The sequence below is a fragment of the Acromyrmex echinatior genome, chromosome 3, assembly GCF_024713525.1.
Source record: "Acromyrmex echinatior isolate Ae372 chromosome 3, ASM2471352v2, whole genome shotgun sequence".
Classification (NCBI taxonomy): domain Eukaryota; kingdom Metazoa; phylum Arthropoda; class Insecta; order Hymenoptera; family Formicidae; genus Acromyrmex; species Acromyrmex echinatior.
The window spans coordinates 16,626,707-16,640,129 of NC_141854.1; the positions used below are offsets into that span (position 1 = coordinate 16,626,707).

At 28.0% G+C, this 13,423-nt stretch overlaps 2 protein-coding genes across 4 annotated transcripts; one reads left to right on the plus strand and one right to left on the minus strand.

Annotated features, from left to right (window-relative positions):
• Positions 1 to 3,319: 3,319 nt before the first annotated feature.
• Positions 3,320 to 9,661, minus strand: LOC105151597 (ionotropic receptor 84a). Of its 3 annotated transcripts, none has more exons than XM_087404068.1 (10): positions 9,358 to 9,661; positions 8,781 to 8,941; positions 8,122 to 8,460; positions 7,788 to 7,903; positions 7,255 to 7,422; positions 6,188 to 6,441; positions 4,813 to 5,021; positions 4,459 to 4,733; positions 3,683 to 3,886; positions 3,320 to 3,627 (listed from the first exon to the last, which is right to left on the minus strand). In XM_087404068.1, the coding sequence occupies exons 1-10, from the start codon at positions 9,506 to 9,508 to the stop codon at positions 3,495 to 3,497; spliced, it is 2,010 nt and encodes a 669-aa protein (XP_087260194.1). In that variant the 5' UTR covers positions 9,509 to 9,661; the 3' UTR covers positions 3,320 to 3,494. The 3 variants fall into 3 exon arrangements, with proteins under 3 accessions (XP_087260194.1, XP_011063704.2, XP_087260196.1); XM_011065402.2 differs by having other exon boundaries at positions 3,683 to 3,877; positions 9,358 to 9,659; XM_087404070.1 differs by lacking the exon at positions 3,683 to 3,886 and having other exon boundaries at positions 9,358 to 9,660.
• A 2,066-nt stretch (positions 9,662 to 11,727) lies between these two features.
• On the plus strand, positions 11,728 to 13,364 carry LOC105150930 (Dynactin 5, p25 subunit). Its single transcript, XM_011064318.2, has 4 exons — positions 11,728 to 11,943; positions 12,143 to 12,330; positions 12,473 to 12,584; positions 12,667 to 13,364. The coding sequence occupies exons 1-4, from the start codon at positions 11,896 to 11,898 to the stop codon at positions 12,862 to 12,864; spliced, it is 546 nt and encodes a 181-aa protein (XP_011062620.1). The 5' UTR covers positions 11,728 to 11,895; the 3' UTR covers positions 12,865 to 13,364.
• Positions 13,365 to 13,423: the final 59 nt, after the last annotated feature.

The window sequence follows — 13,423 nt, forward strand, 5'->3', positions numbered from 1 at the left end:
GATCTATTAAAAAAATTTAATTGATTAAAAATATTCAATTCCCATTCAGCTATCTGCCTTTTTTGACTTATAATTTTTAATATTTCAAAACCTTCGACATTTTAAAGAATCGCAATTGTTTCAGAATATATATATAATCAATTCACGCAAATTTAATAGCATATATTTTCTACATTTTCTGGCATATATTTCTTAATATCTTCGCATTAACACTTCAATAAATTATAATTGCTTATAAAGATATTTATTTCGTACGAATTCAGTGGCCTGTAAATTTCTTTAGTTTAAAATTTTTAATAGCTTTAAAGACAAGAAAAATCTATCTTGTCTTTCGATTCTAAATGTAATAATTTAGTACGATATAATTTGTGATAACAACTCTGTAATAACACTGTTCAACACCCGGAAGATTTTTTTTGCGCTGACTACAATGTGTCGTTGGCAGAATTTGCATAACAGGATTTTAAATAAAATTGAGGTAAAAAACCTGATGAGAATAAATAGTATCCATGTGGAATCTATGTATTTTGACTAATCGTGGATTAAAAATTTAATCACGTAATATCCACGTGATTGTAACGTTGACATTTCCTTGCGAAATCGAAATCAATTTTCATCAAAATTTTGACATGGATTCTAATAGACACTTCCATATAGATTTAAAAATGTAGAATCCATGTGGATTATAGTACCGTTTTTGAGCAGATTGTCACTCTTGTTCACGTAGAATCCACATCGAATCCATGTACCTGTTCTCGATGGATATTACGAGGAATCTTGTAGAAAAAATTGATTAGAAATATCGATTTGATTTTCACATGGATTCTAGTACCGTTTTTGACTCACGCAATTGTTCACGTAGAATTTTGAACATTTTTTTGAATGACATTTTTTTCTTCTAAATAAAATGTACATTTAAAAATTCAAGAGCTTTCAAATAAATTTTAATTTATAATCGCGTACGGCTTGTTTTCAGATAGTATGACTATTTGAATTTTAAACTTTCTGCATCTATCATTACACAGTTCAATAAAAAATTATTCTTTTTTTCTCTTTGGAGATCTCTATATTCGATCATATATTATATTATTATTTATAAAAAATTAATATATACTTAGAATAAAAATTATAAAGTTAATATACTGAAAGATTTAATTCTTCATATAGACATCATGAAGTGTAATTATTAAAAATAAAGATATATTCCCATTACAAAAAATAATCATTGATTGTTCATTTTATTTTTTTTGTCAGTTTATACGTTGATGAATTAAGTAACAAGTTATTTTTTAATTTTGCTGTATAATTATATGTAAAGTCTAAAATTTAAACAACCATTAATAAAAATAATAAGTCGTATAATCACATCTAAAACCCATTTAAAAGTATTTCATTTGTACTTTTAGATGTCGTAGATATTATTACTAGAAATAAAATTTTTTTTTGTCATTAAAAATATTAAAAATGTCCAAATATACCACCTATACAGCATAGAATTTGCAATAATATCGCTGCAAAATTTCTACAATATTGCTGTAACATACAGTGTTGTTGTAATGTTATAGCAGTGTTGCTGCAACTTTTGTGCAACTTTGTGCTGCAGGAGCATTTTTTTTTATTCATTTCATCTTAATTTACTATCTATGCAAATTTTGCCAATGGTAGTGTGGCATTGTGTTCAACATGAGAAAAATCTTTGGAAGATGTATTATGGTATTTTAAAGAGAAAAAGAAGTAATTTGTTTGTTGAACAGAGTAATTTATAATTATGTAATAATTTAGAAATTTAAATATAATTTAATTTAACAGGCTCATATTTGTATAAACATTATCGTATATTTAATAACTAATTTTTTGGTAGGTGGAAAAAAGATTTTATACACAATAAAACATAAAGTTTATCTTTATAGATTTTATTACACAAAAACTGTGTATATACGATATAAATAAAGTATGCATTATTTAATTCAAATATATAAATCACGATTAGTACATTTGTCGTATTTATCAATAATATATCTGCCATATATCCAGCTAAAAATTTTAAATTCGCAGGATTCATATAGGGTGAATCAGAGTCGTTGAATCAACTTTTTACCTTATGAGAAAATTAGCGACTTCATACCAAATTGAATTACAACGTGTACAGTCAATTATTTTCTTATAAGATAAAAAGCTGGTTCAACGACTCTGATTCACTCTGTATATTCGCACGTAATCATATTTTTTTATTGCGTAAATTGGTATAATATCTTGTCAGCAGATGTCACTACAGTATTCGATTTCTAAATGACAACAGTTGGAATGATAGATTTCCATCTGCTTTAAAAATTTAAACAAAATATTATTTGTATATGTAACAGTTAATAAATTCGTGGTAATTGAAATGAAATTGTTGGAAAAGTAGACATAGGGATTTGTCATACAAAATAGAATGAATTGAGAAAATGCATAATTAAATTTAAAACATATATGTTAATATAATAGTATTTTGTAATTTTATAACATAATCACATTGTATTTTAAACACGGCACTAGGTTTTTTTTATTATAAATTAATACACATTTTATTAGAATTATTTTTCATGAAAAATGTCTACGATGACTTAAAAAGAATCACTGTGATTAACTTAATCCATGATTAACTTACTACTAAGCGACTGTATTATATTAATGTGGATAATGTGTGTGTGTGTGTGTGTGTGTGTGTGTGTGTGTGCGTGTAGTTTGTCGGAACACTTTATCCTTACGAATAAATTTATCCCTCAGAATTAATACTATATTTATTGGAAATTAATTATTAATATTTTATGGTTTTATCATAAAAAATTGCTTTTGGAAACCACATATCACTAGAAATGCGATTTGTAGAAAAATTAAAGTAAGATATATGTATAGAAATAGTTCTCATTTTAGAGTCTTCGTAAAAAATTTATCCAAATACATTATATTGCAATATTGCTGGAACGTTTTGTTGCAATATAAAAAAGCGGACATCTTAACATTGTTGGAATTTTGCAACGTTTGCAATATTACAATATTTCAGTGAAATTATTCTGCAATGTTTCTGCAATCTTTCTGTGCTATATGGGTATAAAAAGAATAGAAACGCTATTATATATAATACATATATGTAATAATCTTTATTAAAAATATGTATTAATTGTATATAAGTGCAGTTCTCTTTATTAGTCAACTTCAGCAAAGACGCAAATTTCCTTCGAAATTGAAATAGCTGCAATGTCAATATCATTATAGTACACGTTGAGAAAATTTTGAAGGATCAGCTTTCTTTTTAATAAATAAAATTACGTCCACATTTTTTCACATCTATCAATTTTTACTACTAATTACCATAATATGTTATATTACAATAATATGTGCGCTAAATTAATATTGACTACCGACTTTTCTCCGTTCGCGGAAAGAATCTGCAAAGTAATCAAGTTAATTTGCTTGCTACATCAGCAGATATTTAGAAAGTTTTAATTCTTTTAAATTTTGCCAAATGAATACACATTTTTCTCGCAATAATTTAATTTATTGTACTCGCACGCGTCGATGATTCCAGATTTCCTTTCTTCTACCATAGTTGGAACTGTCTCTTCTGGCGTATTCATACTTTGTCTGTAAAAGATTAAGAGTAATTGCATGTATAAAAGAGTTTTTTTTTTAATATTACCTTTTGTGCCATAACAATTCGAGGGTAAATATAATTATGCTAAATAACGCTCCGTAGCCCATCGTGATTATCGCAAAATAGCATTCCGTAAAACCGATGGTGATGAAGCCAGTCTGACTCGAGCAAGTCGGTTTTTTTATGTATATGCGATACTCGTCGCGATACATGAGCCCATATTCTCGCAGTTTCAAAGCTCTGAAAATGCTTCTCTCAAGTACTATAATACTATTGGAATTTATCTGGTATTTTATACAAATGCAACGCAATCTTCTTCGAGCTTATTTTTTTATACAAAATTACTCTTAGGCGATTGAAAGATCAACATTTAAAAAATGATAAATGTTATATATGAAAATATTAATTAGAAATTTTTTGGACTTTGATAATTAATTCTATATCAATTATGTATAAATTTTGTTAAAAAAATATATTATGCAAAGCAAATGAAATGATATTTTGTGTACCATCCTGTATTTCACAAATTGATGTATGTGATATTACTTATGGTTAACGAAATACAGTATTTGCTCACAGTTAAAAAAGCTGCATATATTCCACAAGTATAATTTTAATAAGATAATCTAATATTATGACAGTCTGTGCGCCATATTATATATTAATTCTTGATATGCATTATGATTATACAGTAGAAACTACTGTATAAACTTGAAGCAAAGCATGCGTTTTTGACAAAAATTCTCATATTAAACTTTAATTTGTTCGAATTAATTCGCATTCAAAAGTGCGATGTATATGAAAAATTGACATAAACTTACCCATTTTTTATTATCTCTAAATAAGGTGATTTTTTCGCAATTGCAATAACCGGGTAGATCTCATTCAAATAATCGATCTCAGTCAGGCCACATTTCTCTTCTTCCTGGTATGTGTTCTGCATAATGTGATACATCGGACTTCGTATACCATGAAATGCAAAAGGTTCATTTCTTATACGACGTACTCCTTCTTCGAGACTCATCCAGTTCGGTTTGTGCCCTTTTGGTTCAACCTTCTGCTCCACAATCGCTTTTCTGATGGGGTCTTGAAAAGTCTATATTTAAAAAAAAATAAAATTATTTTTGTCAATATAATCATTTGTTGTATAATTTTGTTTTAAAACAATTATCTACCTTGAAATAATTTCGATTAAATACTATATCTTGTACTCCTAAAGTTAACGGGCTATGCAAGAGACCGGAAAGGGTTTTGATCGAGTCCGTGGTAGTTTGCAAGAGAGCCACTATATTCGCCGTATAAGCTGCATAAAGGCTCAGCGAAGTCAGTAATAACATAAGAGTGACGATTCGAGATGGGATTCTATATGGCTCATATGAATATCCTACAAATGTACGGAAGCAATAAAATTTCTCTATTTTTAGCTCTCATAAATACTTCAAATACATCGTTATTTTTTTAAAGCAGTGTTACGCAATTTGTCTTAAAAAAGCTATTTTCAATATTTGTAGGTATATATACGTATATGTGTATATATTATTATATATTTTATGACGCCGGATGACACCTGACGTCACCGGACAGCAATAAAATGATATTATTACACGACCGTACATTTTGCGCAAAAAAAATAACCAAAACGATTAATTTTAAATTTTATCTCATCAATAAAGAAACAAAAAATCAAGATTATTTAAAAATCAAATACCTACTTTACAAATATGTCATACATTTATGTAATATAAATTACATTGTTAAATATTAAATTCTTAAAAATATACAATAACAAACGATTTATTAAGAGTGTATGTGTGTAATACGTAATAAAAGTTTAATGCCTATTATGGTCAAAACTGGATTTTAAATACTTTTTAAATAATTTCTATGTGAATTTATGTACTAAATTTGTAGTTAATTGAACTGCGCGCCAAAATAAGTTTTTCAAACTTATAAATGCTATCAATTTAATTTGCGATATTACTATAGTATATAATTTGATTACATTTATAAGTTCGAAAAATTATTTTGGCGCACAGTTCAAATATTACATATTTAGTATATAAATTCAAATAGAAATTATTTAAAAAGCATCTAAGATCCAGTTTCGACTGTAAAAGGCATTAAACTTACTTGTTGTATCTTAAAGATATTTTTAAATGCATTTTAAATTTGCGTAAAATAGAAAATATAATTTTATATTTTCGACTGTGAACTGATGGATTGCAGGTTGCGTATCACTACTCTAAAGTAACTCTTTCAATATAAATTTGAATCCTCATATTTCTCTCGTCCAGATTTTTAATCGCATAATTACGTGATCATTAATGAAAAGAAGAACAAAAAACAGAAAATATTAAAGGTTTTATTTCACTCAAAATGAGAGTGGAAATTGAGGAGCAATTCCAGAATATGTACATATAAGTTCTAATAATTCTATATAATAATAGATAAAATAAAAATAAAAAACTTCTACTATATTCTTTTACAAATTTATTTTTTGAATATTTTTATTTACAAGTTAAGATTTATAAGAAAGCTTTTACATTATACCTTGTTGCGCAAATGCACCTAAAATGACGAGAAGATTATCGATGATTGTTGGTTTGCTAATATTTAATTGATTCCAGTAAGCTGCTGATTTTTTCGAAGTACCTCGATAGTGTTCCCATTTCATAGACATGTATAGCAAGCAAAAGACAAGAACAAGGAATATGCCGGTTGCTATCCAGACATTTCTTTGAAAGGGTAAGGTGAAGATGTTTTTTATGGTCGACAATAATGGTCGTCGGAACACGAAACACAAACTGCACAAAATTTATGTGTTACGTCAATATTAGTATTATATATTATTAGTATTATTAATATTATATATATTAGATTCTGACAAATAATATTGGCTACGTTTACAATGTAAACTTTACATTGTGGGCTTAATCCGCGATTTATACAATAAGTGTCTTTGTTTATTCTGTAGGTTAAACAAAGACACATCGTAGGACTAAGCACACGATGTAAACGTAGTTAATACTAAGAAATAAAGATAAGAAACATTAGAAAAACAATAGAAAACATATAGATACGCTAGAAAAAATATTAATATTATAATGTTAACAATATTGTTAATAAATTACGTATTAATTTTGATATAAAATCTGAATTTATAGATCCATTTAATTGAGATGATATGCTAATCAAATAAATAATATGAAAAATTTTTTGTTGAAATTGGAGCTTCAAATATGTAGATAATATATTACAATAAATTGTAATTAACAGAATTTAGAAGCATCATTAGGGTAATTTGCGTTCGAACTTCGAAATGTAACTTTCTTGTAAATTGTTTATTGAAAATGACTCGAATGGTCGAAACATCTGTTTGAATAGATTATTTAATATTAACAACAATATCTAGCTTTTTGCTCGTAGCCTTTTACATATTAGTTGTAATTGTTTTATTTAATTGAGCATAATATAATATTATTTTATTAATATAATTATTATACATAGCTACATTAAAAAATATTATATATTAAATTTTAATAAATTTGTTTGAATAATTATATAATATAATAGAGCAATCAAAGTTTCGATTAATTAGATTTTAAGTGTTATTTTACCCAGTGCGTGTATATAATTGAATGTATTCTAATATATGAATGCGATTCGCCATCATGTACATAGAAGTGCCGCCAATGTCAATTTCATGTCGTTGCAGCATCCCGATCATCCCGTCCCAGGATCCATTATTATTACGTCCCCAGTTGTTGGAAATATCAAAACTTATTCTATAAAATGAAAGAACAAGATACTTCCTCGCGTTCGACGTTCGATAATGTCAGATTTTACATTTTATTTTTCCTGATAAAGCGCATGACACTTATATAATTAAATTAATCGGCTCCATTCGTACGCTAATTATAATCTAATTATAATCTAAACGAAAATGATTTTATCATATATTGTATAATTGCGTGATCACTCTAAATTAATAATCATGTTTTTATAATAGCTTTATTATCATTTTAAGCTTGCATTTAAGATCATTAAATTTATAAAGTAATTGACAAACCGCTTTTTTATTCTTCAAAAATTTTCTTCATAAGCATTTTAACGATATCAGTGTATTTTACTGTCAAAAAACAAAACTCACGTTGCGTTCATCCGATTTACTAAATGAAGTATCCAGATATAATTCACCTTTGTTATAGGATCTATCATATTATATTTAAAATCAGTTAAGTGATTGATCGTGTCAGGATTTGTCATCTGCAAAGATGAAAAAATGTATTTCTATATGCAAAAAATTTTGAATATCTAAAACTAAACATATAAATTAAATTGTGGCGTTATTTTTTTTATTTTATGATAAAATAAAAAAGTAGGGTACACTATTATTAAATGCTTGTAATTGAAATATCATATATCATTGATGTAATAAATATGTTTCATTGCACAGTAAGTGTATGAATACGTGTTCAAAGTACCACGAGACAAGACTTAAGATGTGACTGCTGAAGATTCCTTCTTCTTGCCGAAGCCACGTCGAAAGTACTCATTTGTAAACCGTTTTTGATTGTCCAGTTTCCGCGATTTTCCCATATTACTGTTCGTTGTGGACTCGGTCGATATACTGATGTCAGTTGAAGAAAATCACTATCGAATCTTCGAACAAATACCACATCACTGTCAGGATAGATAGCTAAATCTTCAAAGATCTCTAAGTTATCATATGTAAAAGTTATGTTGGCGTTATCGATCAACATTCTTCGATCCTGAAGAAGCAGCCACTTCATCGGGGCGATGAACATTTTCTTCGAATGTGCCTATCGCGTAATGATCAGATGAATAATTAATTGATTTAAACGAATGATAAAAAAATTCCCTAACTCATATATGCCATCAGTCCATGAACATTAATGACTTCTCTTTTATTGACAATGGATTGTAATCAATACTGAATTGTGCAATCATGAATAAACGTTGTATTTTTAAAGTGGCTAGAATTATTGATATAAATTATTATGAGTACAAATAAAACTATTGGAAAAAAAATTTTTTTTTTTTAAATAAGTTGTAGGTTTTTACAAAAATTGTGTATTATATTTGTGCTCGCATCTTACTTGCAACGATGTTCGACACCTACCTGTCGTAAAATTTTTATAGCATAATCACAATTCAGATCTAGCACATACAGATTCTGATGCTCCAAATTGTTATAAATTCTTTCTTTAAGATCGACAAAGTTATGAATGCAATGTGCCAAATAATGATTCGACATTTCCCTTGATAATTTAATCGTATCATCTGAGAAAAAGAAAAGAGTATAGAACCAATTAAAATTCTTGAGATATTTTTGTACGCCCGGGAAAAAATGTTATATTTATGGACATATAATTATATATAATTGTATATAAAATATGTCAATTTTTTATATAATTATATATAATTTTATATAATTTTATTATATATGTAAAACATTTTTTCCCAGGTGCCTTTTTATGTAAATTAAAATCATCATAATTTAGAGTGGTATAACGATATTTTATTCCAAAATTAATAAAATTCACAGTAATATGATAGTTTATATAACGTTATAAATTTAAATTTAAAAATTTTTCTCTTTCTTAATGTTTACTTCAAAATTTATGATTAGTTTTATTCTTTTAATCGTCATATTTTCAACAGTCTCGAAACGTAAATTATAAATTCGAAAATCTTGCCATAGCTGATGCACGAATATAGAAATATCCTTGATGGCGAAAATAAAATGGGCGTCGCATCGACGATAAATTGTAGAATCACATCGTCGATCCGACGAGAGAATGTAGTGTCGAGCGACACTGCAAGGATGCATAGAACGACAAAAAACATTCCAATCGCTTTTGTATTCGTTAAGCGATTGCAAATAGATCCCTTCAGGATTGTCGATAGTATCGATTATACATCCGTTATAACAGTAATCTTTTTGCGTATTGTCGAGTTGGGATATTCCCATTTATAAGAAAATCGCTTATGAATCCAAAACAAAATAAAAACGTAATAAAAAGGGAAATAGGTACAATAAGTCGATTATTGTCGCACATAAAATATTTAATGTTCGTGACGGACGCTACATTGATGCAGTATGTAGCTCGCGAAAAAAGGACGCAGAGACAATCGGTGTAATGAGTGGAATATTATCGTACGTAAAATATTTAGCATTCGTGACAGACGCTACGTTAATACAATTAATGTATAGCCCGCGGTTTTCTCTAATATAGCTTCGAAACATGTGGTTTTAGGATTTCATCGTTCTCTCGATTTCCTTTCGGGGATTGCCTTTCGGGAATAATTATACTCACAATATAATTATTTAAAGCACAATTTGAGTAATGACAGTGCAAGAAATCCCGCTGCAAGAAACTCAGAGTCTGCATTATATTTTGTGTGTGAAAAACCGCAGCTGAGATTTTGCGGACTCTACTATCACACAATATAATTTTTATGACATTCTTCTTACATTTCTGCGTACTTTACCGACGAAATTTTTCTTGCGTCCACGACATAAACAATTTTTATCATTGCTTATATTGTTACATAAGAAAATTTGATACAATAAAAGTGGAAATAGTGTTTAATTTTAAATATTGACACATCGATTCTGTTTACATGCGTAATTTTATGTTAGGAACAAGATTTATATTAATATCTCTTCTTTTTAAACAAATTATAACGCAGTAATATAAATATAACTTCATGTAAATCTGTATAATATTATAAATACTATCTTATTTTTTAATTATTCGTACCTATGTGCTGTGTGTAGCGCACAATAGTAAGTAAAACTATAAAATATAACAAGCTCGAGAGAGAAACTCGTAAAATTATTAGATTAAACGAATTTATTGCGACTTGTACTACAAGTTATGTTGATCCGGACGAGATTTAAAAGATCATAATTTATTTTGAACAACTTCCACGTTTATCTGTCTTCAATGTGTGTTTGTAGCTTCCCTTTAATTTTCGTGATATTAATTGTAAGGTAACATACGTCGGTGATCATGCTTTCGGACTTTTGTCTTGTCAAAAGAAAATTCTTCTACAAAATAATTGCTTGATAAGTTTTGTTGACAGCTTGCGTGATAAGTTAATATTAGTATGTGTGAGGCAAGAGAGCTTCTTCTCTTTATCAATCATATATATGAATCCGATAGTATCATGTATAATCATTGATACAATATCATACATTCCAACATGTTCTATTAATATTCTCGATTATATGCACATTTCACATATTCGGAATTATCAGTTTATCTGTAATATAGGATAAATAAGATTTATGAACGATTTATGATTCTCTTCTTACTAATAATAATTCATGAGAGACGACGATATTCTCCATTAGGTCTACATTTTACATGCTGTATTAGGATGTCAATTATGCAGGAAATTTATTATTAAAATTTACAAAAAAATAGTATATGACAAATTCACAAGAGATGTTCATACATATATTTTTTACGCTAATTATAAATAAAAATAATAATTACATTTTTATTTAATATTTATTATATTTATTGTTACATAAAAGAGAAGTAAAATCGATATTAAAAAATAATTCTAATAATTCTAAAGGAATATTACAAAAATAAAATTCAATATTCCATATTTTCACTTTAGATATGATTTTTACATTTAACTTCAATAGAAAAATTTAAATTATATGTTATTAAGGCACACTAATTTTATATTATTCTAACGAAACGAAAAATAATTATAATTGCTAGTAAATTTTGCTTGTAACAAAATCTATCACTAATTATGTAAACTACAAAAAAGTTTATTAAGAATACTAATTGTTATTTGCCAATATAATTTTGCTAAAACTACAAATTATTTTGCTGCAAGAATAAATACATTAATTTTAATTATCAAAGTTTTTTTAGTGCATTAGCAAAATAAGCAAAACACATTTGTACATTAGCATTGTTTCGTAGTATTTTTTTATTATGCTGTTTATAGAAATATTTCGTAACAAGATGACTTCGTAATATCAGTTGAGAATTGAATTCACGACGATCTTATCTCGTGATAGAAAACAATGCACAGATCTGTCAGTAGATGGCGACATGCATTCTACTCGTCAGCTGATCACTTCTGAAATGTTTAGTTATCTCCTTTAGATTATATTCAGAAGAATGACATTTAATCGGAGCATTGTCATTAATATTTTGAATTGAATTAAGTAACACAACTGTGTAGGAAGAAGATACTTTAGGATGGAGCCTCAAGATATTTATTACAACAAAGCTGAATATGTTGAAACGGTAATAATCAAAGGAACTAAAGCATGCGACATTAATAAGACGTTTATATTTATAATTAAGAAGGAATATTATAACGTCGTAGCATTTGTTGTTAAGAGACAGATGCTATAAAAACGATTTAACAAATTTAATCATTTAACGTTTCGTATCCAGATATTCAGAACGTGATACGTAACCTCACTTTTTCGCTATTTTCCAGGCCTCTGGAAATAAGGTGAGCAGGCTGACCGTATTGTGTGGCTCGCAAAATATTGTGCTACATGGAAAAGTAATAGTGCAATCTGACGCTATCATTAGAGGCGATCTGGCCAATGTTAGAACGGGTCGCTACTGTATTATTAGCAAGAATGCTGTCATCCGGCCGCCTTTCAAGAAATTCAGCAGAGGGTAAGTAAAGTTCTTTACTATATTAGTGTAAGCTATATTGATAGTTATAATGGATATTAATTTTAATATGAGACTGGCAGCTTGCAAACGAAAGAGACAATTATGCTAAATACTAAATTTTGAAGTGATAAATCTTGCTTAGGGTTGCCTTTTTTCCTCTAACAATGGGAAATCATGTATTTGTGGGAGAACGAGCAGTTGTGAACGCAGCATTGGTTGGTTCTTATGTTTACATTGGAAAGAATGCTATAATTGTACGTATAATAACTTTTACCTGCCAAATTGAGTGAGTATAGTACAATTTTTTCATCATCAATCGTAATTGTCTCGCTATAGGGCAGGCGGTCCGTTCTGAAGGACTGTTGCTACATTGAGGATGGTGCAGTCGTACCACCAGAAACAATTGTACCGTCCTTTACTCGTTTCGCTGGCAGTCCAGCCACATGTATCGAAGAGCTGCCTGAGTGCACTCTGGATCTCATGGTAGACTTCACGAAGAATTACTATGAGCACTTCTTACCAGCACGTGTTTAATCCTCATTTATTTATGTATATACAATAGCGTACAGTCAAAATATATATTCTTTTCAAATGTATTACATGTTCACGTTCTGCATTTAAGATGAAATAAATATGTAATTAAATATGACATACGTGATAGAAGTTAGGAAATTTAAAAGACTTACAACTGAAAAGAATATAAAATCATCCGTGTGAATTTTTTTATAATTAATGTATTATATATATATATATTTTGTTATCCTTTTGAATTAATAAAGAATATTTGAATCGGGTTTAATAAATTTAATATACGTCTGCTTTTAATATGTTTCGACTTAATGGATGTTGCTATAGAATTATTTCCTTGGAGATCTGTGCTGTATGGATAACAATCCCTATATATCATTAGCCATATCATAGCTAATTTTAGTTATTTGCAATAATAGCTCGTAAGATTTATTTATTATACTATGTAAGCATAATAATTTTAAACTGTATACGTAAATCAATCATAAAGGAAGCTTGTTTATTAATCACATTGTACGCATTTATTTTATAAATAATCTATTTCAACAGTGTTTCTACATAAAAA